Source organism: Mixophyes fleayi, chromosome 6 (assembly GCF_038048845.1).
Source record: "Mixophyes fleayi isolate aMixFle1 chromosome 6, aMixFle1.hap1, whole genome shotgun sequence".
In the NCBI taxonomy this organism is placed as follows: Eukaryota; Metazoa; Chordata; class Amphibia; order Anura; family Limnodynastidae; genus Mixophyes; species Mixophyes fleayi.
Window position 1 is genome coordinate 86,841,493 of NC_134407.1, and position 20,997 is coordinate 86,862,489.

At 39.0% G+C, this 20,997-nt stretch overlaps 1 protein-coding gene across 1 annotated transcript in view; it reads left to right on the forward strand.

Annotated features, from left to right (window-relative positions):
- The window catches only part of MMRN2 (multimerin 2), a 36,862-nt gene extending 17,314 nt beyond the window's left edge, over nt 1-19,548 (forward strand). Inside the window, exons 3-7 of the mRNA XM_075217009.1 lie at nt 326-432; nt 672-746; nt 1,795-1,950; nt 6,828-8,714; nt 16,029-19,548. Of these exons, the coding sequence (XP_075073110.1) occupies nt 326-432; nt 672-746; nt 1,795-1,950; nt 6,828-8,714; nt 16,029-16,411 (2,608 nt within the window). The 3' untranslated portion in view covers nt 16,412-19,548. The remainder of the gene's footprint in view (nt 1-325; nt 433-671; nt 747-1,794; nt 1,951-6,827; nt 8,715-16,028) is intronic.
- Nucleotides 19,549-20,997: the final 1,449 nt, after the last annotated feature.

The window sequence follows — 20,997 nt, forward strand, 5'->3', positions numbered from 1 at the left end:
GGTTTTGTCCTTAATAAAATGCGGAAACCCGAATTGTGATAAATAAACGTGGAATAAAAACATTGGCTAATCTTTAAAGATTTGTCTACATTACATGTCCTCTGTTACATTCTAAATTGATTATTAAGCTAGGTATATATAAATGTATTATATATTTGTATGCCAGCATTCTTCATTGTAATCTACACTATAATACGGAACATTTTGTTCTAGATCTGGTTTGTTCCATGTCTATAACACGAGTGTAGCATGGTGATTATGTGCTTTTATTTTTTATTATCTTAAAGCAGTCACAATAAATATATGTGTTTTCAATTTATTTCAGGTACCGATTAGCACAAAAACCAATATATGCAGTAAAGAGGAAATTTGTAACCAGTTTGGAATGGAAATGTTGTTCTGGGTATACTGGCTCCAATTGTGAATATGCTGGTAAGAACAGAATGATAAATTAAAGACCAAAACTAAAGTTATTCAGATGCCTTTTAAATACCCATATTTGTTATTTCTAATATATGATATATTCAATCCCAGTGGTTTTTTTAAATAAATACTTTTATGTCCTAAGATATAAACATTGCATCCATTTGGCACTACCTAATTACACTTGTAATTAGGTAGTGCCAAATAGATACATATTTAAATTGACCTATATTGTTTATTTGTTATAGATCCTAATGCTATTCACATTCATCTGGAACATAAATCAAGTTCTGAGGAAATACATGAACCCCCAAAGAGCACAGGTAGGTCACCTAATCATGGTGGTTTTCATGTCTTTTCAATGATTGGAATAGCAGTATTTACCTGAAAATCAAACCTGCTCCTACAAGCTAAGAAAAGGTGAAGTACTGAGTAAGGCAGTACTTTGTTCATATTGAATATTTACAAATTTCCTCATGACCTTCACCTGCGAGCTATGTCAGTGCCCTTGTTTTGTTCAAGGCAACATTGATGTAGACCAAATGTTGGCGAGAATGTTTGTGGTTTTATTTTTTGCAGTTTCTATATGCATCTCCATATTTATATGTTTATGTCTGTATAGCATGATGTAATGAGGGTTTTACCATTCTAAATGAGACAAACTTTTAGGGGTATATTTACTAAACTGCGGGTTTGAAAAAGTAAAGATGTTGCTTATAGCAACTAGTCAGATTTTAGCTGTCATTTTGTAGAATGTACTAAACAAATGTTAGCTAGAATCTGATTGGTTGCTATAGGCAACATATCCACTTTTATCCACTTTTACAAACCCGCAGTTTAGTAAATATACCCCGTAGTCTTTGTAGTGAGACTTTAACACATCCACATCATACATTTTGTGATTATCCCTAGAGCATTGTAGGAACACTTTTTTTAGTACATAAAAAGGCTGATAACAGCAGATAATAGCACACAGTATAGTAATAATGTTATATAACGTTCTATCCAATGTTACATAGCTTCTGTCAGTGTCAAGCTAATCATTTTGCTGTTGTTGATCTATTTTAAATTCAATAATTAGGGTTTCACTTTTTCTGAACAAACTATGTAATGTAATTTATATTTCTTATTCATTTTCTACTTATTATTTTTTATTATGACTTCATATTTGCATTTAAGAAGTACTACTTATATAACAAAACAAAATAAAAATCACTCTGATATATTCTTCGATGTGCTGGAACTAAGTATATAAGTGTAAGCAAATATATTACTTGTATTGTTAGGTCACATATTTTGTATTGTGCACAATTTTTATGCATCACATATCATTGGGCAAATATATGATCATCTTCTTGTTTCACTCTTCAGAGGTGACTGAAATTATCAAAGCAGTTGAAAGCCAAGAAATTCTACTGGAAGATATACAAAATGACATTCATCTGGCTACTAACCATCTGCTGGATCTACAGAATGCCCTAGGGAATAATGGCACCATTGCATTAAATGAAAGCCACAATCATTCAGGTACCATTAGTGGAAATGTAACAAGAAAATGAATAATTATCATAGGAGATAAGGAATATTTGGAATAATATGCCTAGTAATGTGAATAAAATAGTATTAAAAGTCACAGAGAAGTCCCTTTAATGTTTAAATGCATCCGGCTGCATGTCAGCTGCTTATACAGGTTACAGTGGTGACAATACACCTATATAATGCAATCTTACACACATATACTGCCTGGAAGAAGGTCCGTTGGCTCTCTAGGCACCTGCCCCCTTGGGCACCCCCGATTTTTACCTTGGCAGGTGGAAGTGAAGAAGGGGGCAGCATTCTCTGGTCCTGTCAGTCCAGGAGCATGGTGCGAGAGCGAAGGGAGGACATTACACTGAATGAGTAACTTTATGTTAGTCATTCAGGGGCTGATGCAGAGTTGGACACAGAACAATAAGAATTTACTCTGATATAAGAGCATGGAAAGCAAGTGCATTCCCGGCCATATGCAGAGCCGTATGCATCAGCAGCATATGCTCCTGGCTTACAGCCACACGCATTTGTACCTGCCCTATAGGAGGTGCGAAATATGTTTCCTAACAGGCGTATATGCGAGGTTCTGCAAGTCTTCCTGTGCTGTATTTGCGTGAAAACTCCTTTAGTTTACTTGGCCTGCGTGTGCATGCCCCCTGTCTACCCCATCCCGCATCTACAGGCACAGGCGGTGCTAGAAACTCACAAGTCTGCATAGGAGAATAGGCATATGCTCACTTCCTGGGCATACAAAGAATAATCTCATGCAAGATACACTGTGTTTTAAAGCCCCTTATACCCCGGAGCAATAGGCAAACACAAAGGTTCTCCTAATGTTAGAGCAGACCCTGCACATATACTGTAGATATAAAAACAAACATATATACAATCATATATACCAACTTAAATGCAGCAGGTGTGTATCTCTCTAAACTCCATTAATACTGTGGCTCTGTCTCCGGTCACGGAACCACAGAGTCCTGGGGAGGTAGTATATTAAAAAAAACAATTCAACTGTGACTTGCTGTTATATTTATTACACTTCATCCTATGGCTTCTGTACCAACTACATTCATGCCCATAGCTCTGGTAAATGTGATTTACAGCCATTCACAGGTCCCAGGTAGCAGGAGAGAAGCAAGTATGGATCTTTAATATCTATCGTTATTTTTATTACATTGTGATGTCAGAACATGTTACACATACTCATAATAGTATGTACTATAGATCAGTCCTTACCATTACACATTTACTGAAAGGGGTATTATAATCTAATTATAGGATATTTTGTTTCTTAAACATAACTGACAAAGACATTGTGCACAGAAGGTGCTTTTTATCTGCATATTTGTATTTATTAACATGAGTGGGATGTCACAATACATTGCACTAATCTTGATGAGGTTGGTGCGAAGAACTTAACGTGAATTACATTCTCATGTATGTCTGTAGTTTCCTTGTTGTACTTCCCTAATGGACCAGCGACACTCAGTAGTCAAATCATCATGACCAAAATGTAAAACCTTTATTTAATAGTATTTATATTTTTAGCACCAAAACTCAAGTTAAAAAATGTTCATTAAACCATTCATTTAACTAAATAATTAATGATAAAACAACATTTGTTGTAATGGTCTTGATATGCTGCAATAAATCAATCATTTGCATTTAATTAGACTTTTGGCTTAGTTTGATAATTCGTTTGCTCACGATGTTAGCTCATTTTGGAGCTAAATGCACATGTTTCGCTCACAAATTGTAAATTAACAAAATAATACTTTATACATGTATAATTTTGAGTGCAGGGGCTTGGACAAAAAGGTGGAAATTGCCTTTTTTTATTCTGAGCTAGGCTCTGTTTACCACATAAAAAGAAATATTAATTTCCTGTCCCTCACTTTGATCCATTATGTTAGTGTTCTTGTGTATGAATGGTCTGCTTTACTATAGGTATCAATGGACCGGATACTCTAAACTGTTAATGAATTTAGGAAGACCTTAATGGGTCATTAATACTTTTAAGGTGTCCTTAACGCTCAAAAGTTATGTTCTAAGCTAAGCAAGGTCCCCCTAACTACTTTTAGCATTGTGTTGCTTAAAACTTGAGACTTTAAGGATAAGCTACAAATATGTTAGTACATTTGAATGGTATGCAAAAGTATTAACATATTTTTAGCTATTTTTTTAAATTCTGTTATGCTTAATGCAAGGTAAAACAATGACAAACCTTTAAGTAACGCTTAAACTTGTCGTTAAAAGCTCATAACAGACTTTTTAATAACATATTCAGTTTAATAAAGTTGCTTTATTTTATGAACCTACTTCTCTAATGCATGAATGATTTTTGATAGGGTTCCTCAGTTTGTCCCAATTCTTTTGACACCTGCCCTCCCCCCCCCCACTTCCCCAGGTAAAGAATAAACTAATGCATGTATTTCATGTACATGTGTAAACATATTGTGTGTGTATATATATATATATATATATATATATATATATATATATATACATATATACATACATACATACATACACATGCATAGAAGTGTTTGGCTTTGGTCAAAGTGTAAATTTAGAAGAGGTGGTCATTACCCCTTTCAATCTTTTACCGTCATTATAACCCCTTTCTATTTTTAAACCTCTTCATCAACACCACTTTCCATACTCATGCCCATTTCATCATTCTCCCTTTTCATCACTTACTTTATTATTCCCCCTTTCATATCTTGCACCCCCTTTATCAATCTCCCGCTTCTAGCATTCACCCTTTATCCCCCCCTTTTATCACCCACTTAAATTGATCACCTCTTCTATCATTAACCCTCTCTTCCATCACCCCCTTCCACCTCCATCATTCACTCTCTCTTCCATCGCCCCCTTCCACTTCCATCATTCACCCTCTCTCTTTCATCGCTCTCTTCCACCTCCATCATTCACCCTCTCTTCCATCACCCCCTTCCTGCTCCATCATTTATCCTCTCCTCCATCATTCACCCTCTCCTCCATCACCCACTTCCACCTCCATCATGCACCTTCTCTTCCATCACCCCCTTCCACCACCATCATTCATCCTCTCCTCCATCACCCCCTTCCACCTCCATCATGCACCTTCTCTTCCATCACCGCCTTCCACCTCCATCATTCACCCTCTCTTTCATCACCCCCTTCCACCTCCATCATTCATCCTCTCTTTCATCACCCCCTTCCACCTCATCATTCACCCTCTCTTTCATCACCCCCTTCCACCTCCATCATTCACCCTCTCTTTCCTCACCCCCTTCCACCTCCATCATTCACCCTCTCTTCCATCGCCCCTTCCACCTCCATCATTCACCCTCTCTTTCATCACTCCCTTCCACCTCCATCATTCACCCTCTCTTCCATCACCCCCTTCCACCTCCATCATTCACTCTCTCTTCCAGCACCCCCTTCTACCTCAATCATTCACCCTCTCCTCCATCACCCCCTTCAACCTCCATCATGCACCTTCTCTTCCATCGCCCCCTTCCACCTCCTCCACCACCTTAAGTAAATTGTTCACCTCTTCTATCATTCACCCTCTCTTCCATCACCCCCTTCCACCTCCATCATTCACCCTGTCTTCCATCGCCCCCTTCCACCTCCATCATTCACTCTCTCTTCCATCGTCCCCTTCCACCTCCATCATTCACTCTCTCTTCCAGCACTCCCTTCCAGCTCCATCATTCACCCTCTCCTCCATCACCCGCTTCAACCTCCATCATGCACCTTCTCTTCCATCACCCCCTTCCACCTCCATCATTCACCCTCTTCTCCATCACCCCCTTTAACCTCCATCATGCACCTTCTCTTCCATCGCCCCCCTTCCACCTCCTCCACCACCATAAGTAAATTGTTCACCTCTTCTGTTATTCACCCTCTCTTCCATCACCCCCTTCCACCTCCATCATTCACTCTCTCTTCCAGCACCCCCTTCAACCTTAATCATGCACCTTCTCTTCCATCACCCCCTTCCACCTCAATCATTCACCCTCTCTTCCATCACCCCCCCTTCCTCCTCCATCATTTACCCTCTCCTCCATCACCCCCTTCAACCTCCATCATGCCCCTTCTCTTCCATAATCCCCTTCCACCTCCATCATTCCCCCTCTCTTGCAGCACCCCTTTCAACCTCCTCCACCACCATATGTATGCAGAGCATAGCAGTGCAGCACCATGACATCCTGTCCAGATGACCATTCCCTATTGAGCAGGATGTATTTACTGCAAAGCAGAGCTGAGCTCTGCACTCAGAGGAGGCTGCTTATAACACAGTGCAACCGAGAGGGACCATCAACATTGCTTAGATGGGAACTTTAATTTACCTCTAAGCAGTTTTGCATTAGGTACTCTAGAATGCTTGTTGAAAGGCAATCTGGTGTGTCAAAGACATGTAATCACAGCAGTCACAGCAGAGAGCTAATGAACTCACTGCTGCAGAACCCTATCAGATAGAGCTTGGGGAGAATCAGTTCTGCACGTATTGTAACTTAAAGAGTTCACATGCAGCGCACACATGTACCTTGTCCAAACTTTACCCTGTGTGGTCAAGCTTGAGCCACAACAATGGGTGTGCACCTGATTTTTTAAGTTAATTCAGTGTGGTACTTAATCAGTTCTACACGTTACATTATGGCAGTGCCTTAGTGAAACACCTTTTTTAATGTCTCCTACATATATGTCCAAGTAATTACAGCACAAATAATAAGCATGGCTTGGGACATATACAATACTATCGGTGTTGAAATATATATTCATCATTTATGCTAGCTTAAACTTTAATAATAAATTATTATTTTGAAACAAACGTTGACACTGAAAAAATAATTAATGTCTTTGTATTTTTCAAATGGCAGAGATTGATGATCATCTACTCAGAGAAGTATTTCTACCATATGTGGAAAATTTCCTCAAGGCTCATTTTAGCCCAGTGTGGAACAGTTTTAATAAAAGTCTGCAAAATCTTAATAGCATGGTCAAAAATCTTTCAGAAAATGTTGAGACCAACAGAAAGAGATTGGATATATTCCTGGAGAACACCGTGCCAAAGAAAGACCTTTATGAGCTAGGGACAAAATTTGAGTCAAAAATTCAGGAAAATGTTGACAAACTTGAGCAACTGAAGCAAGGAATAGACAAACACTTTCACACACAACAAATTGTAATTCACCATAATTTCACCATGATAAAGGCAGATGCAGATGTGAAGTTTAAGCGGAACCTGAAGATGCAACAGTCACAGTATTCCCACATGAACTTTAGCATTGCTGAACTCCGAAGAGGACAGGAACAAATGCAAGATGATCTTCTAGATCTAGCTCAAAATATCACATTATTGTGCTCCCCAAAAGAGGAATCAATGTCAATTACAAGTCACAAGATTAATGAGACTCTTGTAGAATATGATAAACAGATCAATGATTTATTGACAGAAACAGATGTTGCTTTTGAAAATATTTCTATTCTGGAGAAATGGGTTAAAGAACTTCGCACCGAGTTTAAAAAGAACTCTGACAAAGTACAGATCCAGTTTATGGAAAAAAGCCTCATTATGGAAGAAAATAAAGATTTTATCCAACGGCAGCTAATGGAACTCAACTATACTATTGCCAGTATCCAAGAAAGCAGTGATGAGTTATTCAGGGACTGTGATTGTCACAAGATGAATTTGGATATTCTTGCTCTTGAGGAAATACAAAGGAACTTCTCTAATCAATTTAGAGATGTTTTGTATGGAATAGAAGATGTAAAACAGAAGGAAGGAAGTTCAAAGACATCACTACAAAATTCTGTTGAAGACCTGTCACTGGCCCTACAGCTTAACCGTCAGTCTCTAACTGCCCAGCAAGAACAAGGACGGAACTTAATGCGTATCACCTCCCAGTTGCAAACCCAAACAAGAAACTTTACAGATGATGTTAAGCTTCTCAGGTTGGACAATAATCAGATCCATAACCATATCAAACATCTTAACAGCTCGTTCAGCTCTCTATTGGAAGATGCAAGAAGGCATGAAAAAATCCTTGAAGCTCTACTAGGTGAAGAAGTTCTAGAACTTTACTTTGAAGATAATCCTGAAGCTCTTCATATGTCAATAGAGCAAATATATGAAGTTCTCAACAACACGCTGGACAAGCTAGAAAAGCAGCAGCTAACTACAGATTCCCTCATTGATAGATTGCACTTTCTTGAGATGCAGTCTCAGAACCACAATTCTCCAGATTCTTCTACAATCTTCAATGTTGAGCAGCACACTGAAGGAAAGACATATTATGGTCCTTTTCAGCATGGCAATTTAGCGCACATGGAGCCAAACCAAGAAGCATTAAGGAATGAAGATGAATCTGAATATAGTGATATCATGATATTGAAAAGGGACATAGAGCATCTCAGTGTAAAAATGAATAAGCTGGAGTCTTACTTTGCAAACGGACATTATTACACCAATGACACAATTGTAGATACATTGAAACCACTCAACATCTCTATTACTTCTATGAAGATAGATATTGCTAATTTAAGTGAACTTTATGGTAGACATATTGACACATTCCACAAGATTTTCGGGAATTACGAAGCTTTGATTTCCTCAAATGTGACTCTTAACATTGCAAAGGTTCACTCATTAATTGATAAGAAAATGAAAAAAAAACTGAGAGGGGAAGAATCACAAACTAGAAAACTGGGTAAAAAGAAAATTGAGGAACAATGGCAATCTGATGAAACAACAATACTTAATCAAGGTATAGTTTTCACACTTAACATTTATTGTCTTTCTTTATAGATCTGTTTTAAAACATTATGGGGCAGATTCAATTCAGCCGTGTTATTCTAGGAATAACGCGGCCTGCGCACTATTACCATTACTATAGTAATAGTGGCAGTATTACTGTTAGTACGGTAATTTTAACGCTGATTTCTGCTTGCTGCCCTCGGGGCCACAAGCAAAAATCTGGGTTAAAATTACAGTATTAACGGTAATACAATAAGCACAGCATTATTCCTAGCATAACGTGGCCGAACTGAATCGGCCCCTATGAGTCATTTAGGAAACTGTCATGGTGCATATTTTCTCACTATTGCACCCATTTATATGGGTGAGAGAACATCCAGATGGAAATTCTCATGACAGTTTGTTTCTCTGGTTACAGATGTTGCTTAGCAGTGTCAGATATTCACAATATGCCTACCGAATGGTAGTAACAGAAGATCTACTTTAAGGAGAAGTTATTCCAGTAAGATGTGGTGCACAGCATAATGATTTTAATTAGGAGAATATTTTCTTTATCAATTTTTGAGTTATCTTTAAACAGACATTAAAATAATGATCTATTAATGACACTGCGGAACAAACAGGCTTTATGTAATCACTGTGTTATAGTAAGGCCAGGAGTGGTCTGCGATGAGATAAGATACTAGAACCATGCTAAATGTGATGTTCACAATAGAAATCCCTTTTATCAGAGAGCTCATATATGGTCAGGTCTGCCCATAGAGGTATTTTATTAGTAAAACCCCTTTCAGAACAGAAGGGGTATAATGGATAGAACAACTGGCAATTGAGAGAATTCCATCCTCCCTGGCTGCCAATGGAAACCAGATAAACTCCTAGAACAAGACAAAGAGATATCTTCACATATAGCAAGCCGCCTTTCTGGTAGAGAGTTATATTCTCATAAGTACTCAGATGCTCCCAGGTCATATACTCAGAGTAGTAGACGTTTATCTTAGAAACCAGGTAGCTATGGGTTATGGAGGCTGGGAGTAGTAGTAGTAGTAGTACACTAGGCGGTATACACAGGATAACCAGTACCGATGCAGAAGGTTGAGGGCAGGCAACGAACAGCAATAAGCGTAGACAAGCCAAAAGGTTGAGGCGGGCACCGAGCAGGGATGGTCCAGAAGCAAGCCAAGGGTCAAGAAGGGCAGCAGGCAGAGAATATTTAGGAACAGGTAGGAGGTTGGTAACAGGTAATCAAACAGCAAATATACAACAAAGGAGCAGGTAACAAGGTGCAGGCACAATGCTATAATTGGAAGGAAGGCTAATCCCTCCCTGCCTTTTAAAGTAGAGAGGACCAATCAGATTCCTCCATCAGGAGTAAGTCGACCTGCAGCGACAGGTGATTGCAGTCACAAGACCACAATCACCAGGATGTAAGGGGCAGTAAGCCTGACAGGAACTACATCCCAGCTGCTCAGCAACAGTCGGGACAACAACTAGTTGTAAGTAATCTCAAGGTGTAAACCATTTTATTTTTCTAACTTTGTGTATATCTAATGTATATATTAAAACTTTACCTAGTTTTGATGATGGTGCTAATAAGCCTGTGCTTGCTGAGATCACATTTTAGTATAGGTGCATTGTTTGCCCTCTCTTCTTTAAACCCTTTTCGCCTCCCAGAGCTCTATCAATCTAAATGATAATCTAATTGTGATAATCTTCTAACAATACAATAGTTTGGGGGGAATGGCCTTGTGGAAAGTGATATGTATGAAATCATTGGATGTGGGGGCCATGTTAGAAAGGTCTGAAAATATCACAAGTTGGCAAAAAGATGGTAGCAAAAACTCCCAGGGTTTGCTTGTAGCCTGTATACAGGGCCATCTTTTCCATTGGGCACGATGGGCAGCTGCCCGGGGGAGGGGGCCCCATAGGCACGGCTATTAATGAGAATAAATAATCCTGCAAAAGAAAAAAACCTGCAAAAAATACCTACAAGGGTCACTGAGCAAGTACATCTATCTATCTCTATATATCTATATCTATATCTGTATCTGTATACATCTATATATCTATATCTAGGGGCCCCCGGTGCACTGCTTTGCCCGGGGGCCCATAATGTTGTTAAGATGGCCCTGCCTGTATAGAGGGATAAAATACAACTGTGTCTAGCAAAAAAAGTTCCCCAGGCTTGATTAAATTATAGAAAATGTGTGTGTTTGGTGTGGGGAGGGGGATGTTAATGTCCCTTTGTGTGTTGAGGAAATTAGGAAGTTTAATTTTATATTAGAGCTATGGAGGGTTAGCTCTCAACTGGCATAAGTAACAAAGTTTTATATGTTAGTGATTGTTAGCAATGTCCACAGACCACAATACTGTCCGCAATAATATTTCCAGATAATAGATTTCTGATAATGCAAGTAATCACTTCCTGACCACCTAACATATACAAACGACAATGCAGATTACAATGTAGCCTGAGCTGCCGTTATCATCATCACCATCATCTATTTATATATAAATGACATAGGAAGATACCACTGATTTGGGGGTGCTTTTTTTAGCTAATGCTGGAACCAGGATATCAGTAGTAGCCTCAAATTACAACTGTGCCCAGGACTTGTTTGCTTGGGGTCTCACGCTTCTAATCTCAATATATACATAACATGGAGGTTTTGCACAGCTGATGTGATATGTAGGTAAGCAGGCAAATTACAAAGTGTGCATAATATCATTATCATATTCGCGTATTTTACATTCATTTGTTGACCATAAATTAGTACTCCTGCAGGAATATTCTACAAGCTCATGTGTGGTATTTATTATTTATGAGCAACTATTGAATTCAATCAGTTTAATAGAATTTGGAGCTGTTTCAGCATCCCTTGTAGAGAAAGTGAAAAACAAGAAAGTTCATTAGGAAGAGTACATATAAAAATACCATAGTTATTTCCCTCTGCATAGTTACTACCCCAAAATGCACTTTTTTAATTTACATTTTTGCAATCCGTGATGTCACACACAGTCATTTCCTACTATCCACAGCCCTGAACATGTTTGGAGATATAAATAAATGAGTTGCTTTGTAATAAAATTCAAAAGACAAAAACATACTGTATATTAACAAAGGTCATAAAATATTAACTGTATTTAGAATACATCACCTACATGTATTTAGTTGTTGTGCATAATACTCTAATCCTTCCGAGGAAGGACTGGCAACTCTTGGCCCAGGGGTTAAATACAAGTTATTGGTCTGAGGCTTAAACTAAAGCAGCCTCACCATACCATGTTTAAATTAATGTAAAGGTGGCCACTTAGGCTACATAAGTAAGCATGTCCCCTTGCCGGATATTAGAGCCATTTCCTTTCCTGACTCCATGTGAAGGAAATCCGCAGGGTGATTACCAGAATAGACTGGTGAGATCTAGTCAGCATTCACGCAGCCTAATTGCTATTATAGACAGCACAGAAGGAATCTTTTTCTCAGCGACTAACTCTCTAATGTAAAAATAAAAGCAGGTTTTCTCCCTTGACAGCAATTTTGGGCTTACAATCCACCAACTATTGACAGGAGATTGTTATATATCAATTATTATTATCAAGTATTTATTTATCAAAAAATAATGTACTTTATTTAATTATACAGGTGCCACTATAGCTCACCAGCGTCTTTCACTTGATCAGTTGTTTCAAATCTCCCACTTCTTGGCTCAAGTCAGTGAATAAGACTTCATGTCAGTCCATATAATTAACAAGTACCAAAAGGAAAAAATAATCTGGACTGACTGGGTTTTGGGCTCTTTTTTAATGTTGCAATATTCAGGATAGTCCCACCAGAATTAGGACAGTTAGCAGACAGTGCTGTGCTCTCCTACCAGCTTTTGTAGTCTTTACTACCTGCAGCTGCTGGTCGCTTAAGCTTAGTGGCTGATTGTCTGGAACCTGGAAGGTTAGGCCCCTCTTAGGTAAAAAAGGTAGATATATAAAATATGCAAAGTCTGGCAGTAAGTGAGGCCATTTAGGCTTTCCTCCCCCAACCAACCCAGATGCTAAATATAGCACCTACATTTAACAATTAGGCCTCCCTACCTGAAACCATCCCAGCAATAAGTTAATAGTATTCACATTTAACAAATATACCTTATTTCCACCCTACCAGCCCCGACATTAAACAGCCTCCACATTTAATAAATAGACATAATTCCCCCCGATTAGTCCCAGGCAACTGGAACACCCCCTGAGTGCACACCTGCTTAGTAGCGCATGACTTATGAAGCTGGTGGGAGTCATACAGACTAGTTTTTTGACCCTTCCACCGATATCATACCCCTGTTCATCATCATATTTCATCCACTTTCTTTCATCCCACTGTTCCTTTCAGCCCCACAATCACCTTCTCCAACCTATAGCCATCTCACTTTTCAAAGCACTATAAACCTTTAACACCTCTTTTCTCACAGCTACCCATCTTCTTAAGTGTCTTGGCATTGTTCCTTTTATCTTCAGCCAAAATATTTCCCAAATACGCATAATTAACTCCTCATAATAATAATTATAAATACTCCAAAGACATACAGATAGGATAGATGACTTCTGACACAATTATCTTTAGTGTGTGTGGTAGGAAATATAGATTGTAAGCTCCTCTGAGACTGATGTGAAAAATTATTCTATGTAAGGTGCTTCTTAATATGTAGGTGTTATATAAATAGTTGCTAATAAATGATAATTATTAACCCCTCATCAATCAATATCCTCATTCTCAGTCGCTAACCTTCTCAAAATTATTAAATATCTGAGCCTCATCATAATAACATCAGTAACCCCTTACAATCATTAATTCCATCATCATTCTCTTCATCATTAAATGACCCCTCCTCATAATCATAACTTCTTCAACATCATTAACCCCTTTATAATCATTCATTCCATTTATATTCATTAACCTCCTCAATCATTACTTCTCTATTATCAAAAGTACACCTTTATCTGAATTAACTACAACTAAAATTAACTACATTAAGATGATTAACCCCATCCTATAACACTGTTTTTGCCCCTCAGCTATATAATATTCAGTTGTGTAATCCCACATCACAATGGATGAGACCTTCATCTGCATACGCTACAGAGGCTACAATGCTTCTTGTTTATTAAACACTACATTAGTAGCATTGTGGGAAGCATCACTAATAATATGTATGTGCCCTTTCAGACTGACAAATATCAATAGGTAAATGCAGTCACCTTAACGAGTGACCATACGATAAATAAGTATTGTAGTACTGTATTGTAGTATTGGGCAGCACAGTGGCTAAGTGGTTAGCACTTCTGCCTTACAGCACTGGGGTCATGAGTTCAATTCCTGTCCATGGTCTTATCTGTGAGGAGTTTGTATGTTCTCCCCGTGTTTGCGTGGGTTTCCTCCCACACTCCAAAAACATACTGGTAGGTTAATTGTCTGCTAACAAATTGACCCTAGTCTGTGTGTATGTTAGGGAATTTAGACTATAAACCCCAATGGGGCAGGGACTGAGAGTGAGTTCTCTGTACAGCGCTGCGGAATTAGTGGCACTATATAAATAAATGATGATGATAGTAACAATTGCTGAGAAATGTGTGGCAGAAAGGACACAGTTGTGGTCTTGACAATCGTTTTAAAACACTTCATTACTAGAAACATAAAGCAACACATAAAAAGCACTACCCCCACAAAATGATTTTCAAACTACTAGGAATCTATGCACTGAATGTTCATGTTATGAGGTATATTTGCTCTTCCAATGACAGCAATAGAGACATTGGGCTAGATTTACTATCATTTTGTAGAAGGTACTAAATAAATGAAAGCTAGAATCTGATTGGTTGCTACATCCCCACTTTTTCAAACCCGCAGGTTAGTAAATTTAGCCCATTGTGTTGTGTAGATAAAAAGTATAAATCTGGTAGATACTAACAGACTGTGCAAGTGCAATTCAGACTGATAATGTTCAAGACAAAAGATTTCAGTGGTTATGAACGTGGCATGGAAGTGAGTGCCTGATGCACCCACATGAATGTATCAGGGACAGCAATACTGCTGAGGCCATGGCTGTATCTAGGGTCTGATAGGCAAGATACTGGTTAGGCCCCCTTTAACCTCTTCTTTAGTTAAAAATACTAACCCGCATAAAGCAGGATAGGGTAATCCAGAAACCTCATTGCCCAAGTGGCAACCTAGGTTACCTAATGGGTGAGTCAGCTTTGGGTGTATTGTGTCCATCACCGAAATAACATCCAGCCATGAAAAGTCCTCTGGTAGGAAACATACCATTGATGAAGGGGGGTAATGAAGACTAAGGGCCTGATTTATTAATAAAAGTAAAGCAAAAAAAAGTAGTAACTTTGCACCTTGGCAAAACCATGTTACATTGGAGGGGGGAAAAAAATAATAAACTAATTTGCACCTCTTACATTGTAACATGGTTTGCCCAGGTGAAAATGTACTCCTTTTTTTTTTGCCTTACTTTCCTTAATAAATCAGGCCCTAAGTCGACTTGGGCAGAGTAATGTAAGGCCTGCAGTCAGTCAACTAATAATTTACAACAGTGGCGCTGAAAGATGCATTTAAGAAAGTACAAGTGATAGGAAGCTAAAGATTCAAATAAGTTCCACTTGTTTCAGCAGTGTACAGTTGCAGTGGGTTAATTAACACAAGCATTAGAAACTAAGGGTACTGAAAAACTCCACCTGGTCTGATGCATGGCCAGGATATGGCAAAAATGGCCAAAGTTAATAGATTACATTAAAAAGGTGTAGCTGTTTTTTTTTACATGGCACACCATGAGCCCCTTGATACTAATAGAGAGACATGTGAATGCCACAGGATATCTAAGCATCTTCGCTGATCCACAGAATATGTTCATGATGTCACCTGGTAATGGGCATTTTCAGTATGAAATGCTTAATGCCACACGCCTAGTCCAAGAATTGCTCCAGGAAAAAAGACAGTGAATTTGGTTTGAGTGGCTTCCCAGTCACCAGATCTCAAATCAAACAAAGCTCTGTGGGATGAGGTTGAGCTTTTTGGTGTACAGATTAACAATCAGCTATTTTGCAGCCAAATGAGCCAACATCCTTTCAAAAACCTTGTTTAGTAAATGCCTCTAGGAATCTGGGTTAGTCTGAAAGCAGATGTTTGGAAAATTCACTATTGGTACATATTATTATATGTACATTAATGAATTACCCACACAGTGTATGTGATATTTTATTTAGAGTGCCTTAAAGTACTTTCTATCATCTAAAATAGAACACTAAAGTTTTCATGATATTTCTTTTTCTCTTTTAGATTTCCCAGTTGCTTTCTCTGTTGGATTTTCCAAGGGTGCAAAAGGAGTAAATATAATAAGATTTAATGATATCATTTTGAATTACGGCAATGCTTTTTCTCCTGAAGATGGTCATTTCATCGCACCTTACAGTGGAGTATATGCCTTTGCAATCACAGTGGATTTTGGTGTTGGTAATGCACTGGGCCATTTGGTTTGTAATGGACAGCAAAGACTCGTTCTTCACAATAGCAGCACTCAGCCAGCAGAAAGCCTTAAGCATCAGTTTACAGTGGTGGGACTGAAGAAGGGTGAGAGAGTCTGGTTTGAACTGCTTCAGGGGTCAATCAAGGAAAACTCACTTGGAACTTCTCTGGCTGGCTATCTGGTCTTCAAAACGTGAACTGGGTTGCAGTAGACATTATGGACAAATCTTTGATGATCACTTCTCAGTACCATTCAGTTCCAAAGGGAGCAGATAGATCTCTCACTGTAAGACTGTGGCCTTTTTTTATTTCATGCTCTCTCACTGTAAGACAGTGGTCTGTTTAATTTTACCTTTCCTGTATCCCTAACAGGATTCAAATGAAATTTTCTTTCTTTAAACTAACAATTCAAGATATGACTTATTCATATTGTTCTCTGTACGTTTGCTCCTCACTACAACCTAACTCATCATCTGGGCTGGGAACCTAAACATAGTAATTTCATTGTGACATTTATGATACTGGTGCAAAGGAAAATGTGTTGCACATAACAACCAGTCAAATATGTCTTCAATTTTTTTCAAACTGTATTACACAATTGCAGAATCTGATTGGTTAGTATTGGCAAAACAGTGTCTTTCATTGTCCACCAAAGTGTACGTATCCTCACAGATAGTGTTAAAACTTTACATGGTATGAATTAATTACATATGTATAGTTAGCCAAAAACATGTCCACAACAGTTTTCTATACAAGATATTTCACCCTGCCCAGATAGGCAATTGCAGCTGATCATAAGGCTTTAAAACCAATATGTATTGTGAAAGCTTATACTCCAATATCTTGACCTTATAAGCAGTGATCTTTGGATGTGCATAGGAAAAATGCAATGAATTTATTAAGTGTGCACTTTATATTATTTATTATGAATTAATCTTTCACCAGCATACATGATCCGGCAATGTGCACATTGAAAGGCACAGTCTCCTCTGTCTGTAAAGAGTCATGTAAAATATTTTTTAGTTTTTATCTGTAGCTACAAAACTATACACAGTGAACATAGGAATATATTAGATTTCTTATCACAAAACCCATTATTTAAAATCCAAACATCAGGAGAATGAAAAAAAAAAAAAAAAAAAAAGGTAATTCTTACTGCTACTCAAAGATCATGTCTTGTGTATGACATTTCCACTTAGTCTCTTACAGACACTTTTAGGAGCACTGCTACACAATTTAATAGGAATACCATGGGTAGTGTGGAGACAAGTTTATATATTTTAATCACGGCTCACAAAATGACAATAAAAACCCTTATGCCAAACAGATTTAATATTAAACCCCGTTTTTGCAGAAACTTATATGTCTCAACAGTCAATGTAGCCAGGGCCGGTGCTAGGGTCCTTGGCACCCTAGGCACACTTTCAAAAAATCCGCCCCCCCCCCCCGCCCCCCGTCTTTCCTTACCTTAACTTGCCTCCATAAAGCTGCTCCGTCTCCTCCCCTCCACTCACTGACACTGTCGGGCCGTGATGATGGTGTCACACCCGACAGTCAGTGAGTGGAGGGGAGGAGACGGAGCGCTCCATCAGCTGTTGGAGGGGAGGGCGGCGGTGGTGATCCATAGCCCCTTCCCCCTCCCCATGGATTTATCTGAAGCTGTGCGGCGGCCGTGGAAGGTATGGTCAGCGGTCGCCGCACAGTTTTAAAGTAATTTTAATTCTGTGGTGCCCTAGGCAACTGCCTAACCTTGCCTAATGAAATCGCCGGACCTGAATGTAGCAAGGTACCACATTGAAGTCTGTGGTGTAAAGGTGGAAGTGTTACATACAGTAAGCACTGTGACAAATTGTCAACTGCTTTGATAGAAATGTACAGTTAGTTGGACAGACACATCCGGGGGTAAATGTATCATCCTCCGATTTTTTCAACTCGCCGGAAATCGGCGACTTTGCATTGAAAATTTAAAGCGGCGATGGCTTGTAAAGGCAAGTTTGCCTTCACAAACCATCGCCGCTTTAAATTTTCAATGCAAAGTCGCCGATTTCCGGCAAGTTGAAAAAAATCGAAAGATGATACATTTACCCCCCGGACTCTATTTACATCAGGAGGGGAGGAAGGAAAAATACTTTTCTGTCCAGAACAGGAAGGATTAAAAGAAAACTATAATCAAAATACATTTATATGTTGTAATAATTAAAAAAGAATTGAATTGTTGAACAGTTCATTTCATTCGGAAAGAATTATTTTTATTGTATGCATTGTTTGGGTATAAAGGACTGTGTCAGTAACTGAATGCTGTCCACAGAACGGAGCATCATAACGAGGCAGGCATCAGAACAAAACATTACATATAATCATTTATGATGAATCTATTTTTGACAAATAGAAAAAAATAAAACTTAAACAGTGAAAACATTTTGATGTTGACTTTCCTCTAAATATAGATTGCTGTAGCTCAAGATGTGTTAAAGTCGTACAATAGCCCCATTGCGAATTTTGTAGTATACCTATATTAAGCAGAAATTAAAATTTTTCTTAGTGCCACTAATAACTCTAAACTGTGAGCATTGTAGGAGCAAATCACTAGGAAACATACAAAACACTCAACCTCTTGTTACCTGTATGTACTCTCATACTATAAATTCTCCTCTTCATGATATTGATAATTGTGCTTTATGGAGACAAAAGAAAGTGGAAATCTCCTTTACAGCTGCACAAACACAAAAGGTAGCAGTACAGGGGATCATATCTCCCCCGCCTCCTTTTTCCCAGCAAGATCAGTCTTTCGTGGGACTCCTCTATTCCTCTTACAGCTCTGGCAGAAAAAACAGGAAGGGGCAAGAGTGGGAAAATCAATTAAAAGCCACAATAAAGAGAGGGGCGTCTGACTGGTCCCCCCACTCACAACATCCACCGACTCAGTTACCATTTAAAGCTGGTTAACAAAATAAATGTGTCGTTTATGTATTTATTATAGGATAGGGAGCCTATGCATTACTATCTTTTATTTGGTGGCTGTACAGCTTCAAGTTGGCCTATCACTGAGATTTTTAATTGTATTTCTCGCTTATTTATTGCATGTAGATAGCAGTAGCATATGAAATGCAAAAGTAAAATGTTTATTATTGTTTTATAATGCCTTTTTTTCTCTATGGTCACTGTTTTGACAGTTTTATAATTAAAATATAGAACATATATATTTGTAGATAGATGTACACAATAGTATATTTGTTCTGCTTTTGAATCTGTGTATGGCTTCAGGACATATAGAAAGATGTGTATCATTTGAAAATAAATATGTGTGTGCTCTGGAAGCACTTCATAAAAAGTCCTTTGTGCACACAGTACCTTGATGTAACATGTTTAACTGCACAACTTATTTGGTGACAAACTTTTGAACATCATCACTTAATACTCATATGACCTTGTTATACTCTTGAAAGGGTTTTTTGATACAGTACAATGTATAGATTTAATAATCAAAACTGTATCCTGGTTCTGGTAACAACAGCATAACACCGGGGTCCATGGCACAGATGCATGGTGTGAGCCTGCTAAAGCATACACCCTTCCCGACTCCTTTCCGCTTCCAACATTTACACAGACTACAGAGCCAGGAACAAACCGGGGTTAAGTAACGGCAGCAAATGCTATCGCACATAGTTGTAATATTTGTGGTATTATTATTCATTTTTATCTGTAAGGCACCACAAAGTGTCCGCAGCGCCGTAGAGGGACAAACAATAGGACAGTACAAGGTATGACATTACAGTACAATAAACAACTCAGGAAGCTCAGAGGACAGCTAAGTAAAGGGTGAAGTTGAGGAAAAGTCAGGACAGCGGGGAATTCAGCACAGCAGGAAACCTGGTGTGCCCAGGAGTGTGGGTGCAGCAACAAGTTAAGAGCTTTAGAAATTAAGCAGTGAAAAGCAGGAGGTGGGAAGAAAAGCTGTAGAGTAGAGTAAAAAGTGGTGGAAACAGGAGGAGAGAGGACCCTGCTCAGAGGAGCTTACAATCTAAGGGGAAAGGCAGACAAACTGAAGAAGTAGGGAAGGTGAAATTCAGACAGTGTGGAGTGGAGTGAGAAGGAGGAAGGGAGAGTGAGGGAGAGGAAGCCGACAGGTGGGTAGCGAGGCAGATGACTGAATGACTTCAGAAGAGGTGGGTTTTTAATGCCCGTTTGAAACTACTAAGATTGGGGGAGGTTCTGATAGCACGAGGAAGATCGTTCCAATGGAGGGGGACAGCATGGGAAAAATCTTGGGAAGAGGCAATCAGAGGGGAGGAGAGGCGTCGATCGTTGGCCGATCGCAGAGGGTGGAAAGGGATGTGAATAGAGAAATGTAGGGAGCAGTGGAGTTGGCGAGGGCCTTGTATGTGAGAGTAAGGAGCTTTAAAAGGATTCTGTATGGGAAGGGAAGTCAGTGAAGGGCATGGTAGAGGGGGAGACAGATGTGGAGCGGTGAGAAAGGAAGATGAGTCTGGCGACAGCATTAAGTACAGAGCAAAAAGAAGCAAGATGAGAGTGGGGGAGGCCAGTGAGAAGGTTACAGTAGCCCGAGAGATGATCAGAGAGTGGATGAGAGATTTGATGGCGTCCTGGGAGAGGAAGGGCTGAATGCGAGCAATGTTGCGTAACTGGAAGTGGCAGGATTTAGCAAGAGAATGGATATGGGGGGCAAAGGAGAGAGAGGTGTCGAGGATGACACCAAAGCAGCTAAGTTGGGGAACAGATGAGATAATGGAGTTGTCAACATTGATCGAGAGGTCAAGGGGGG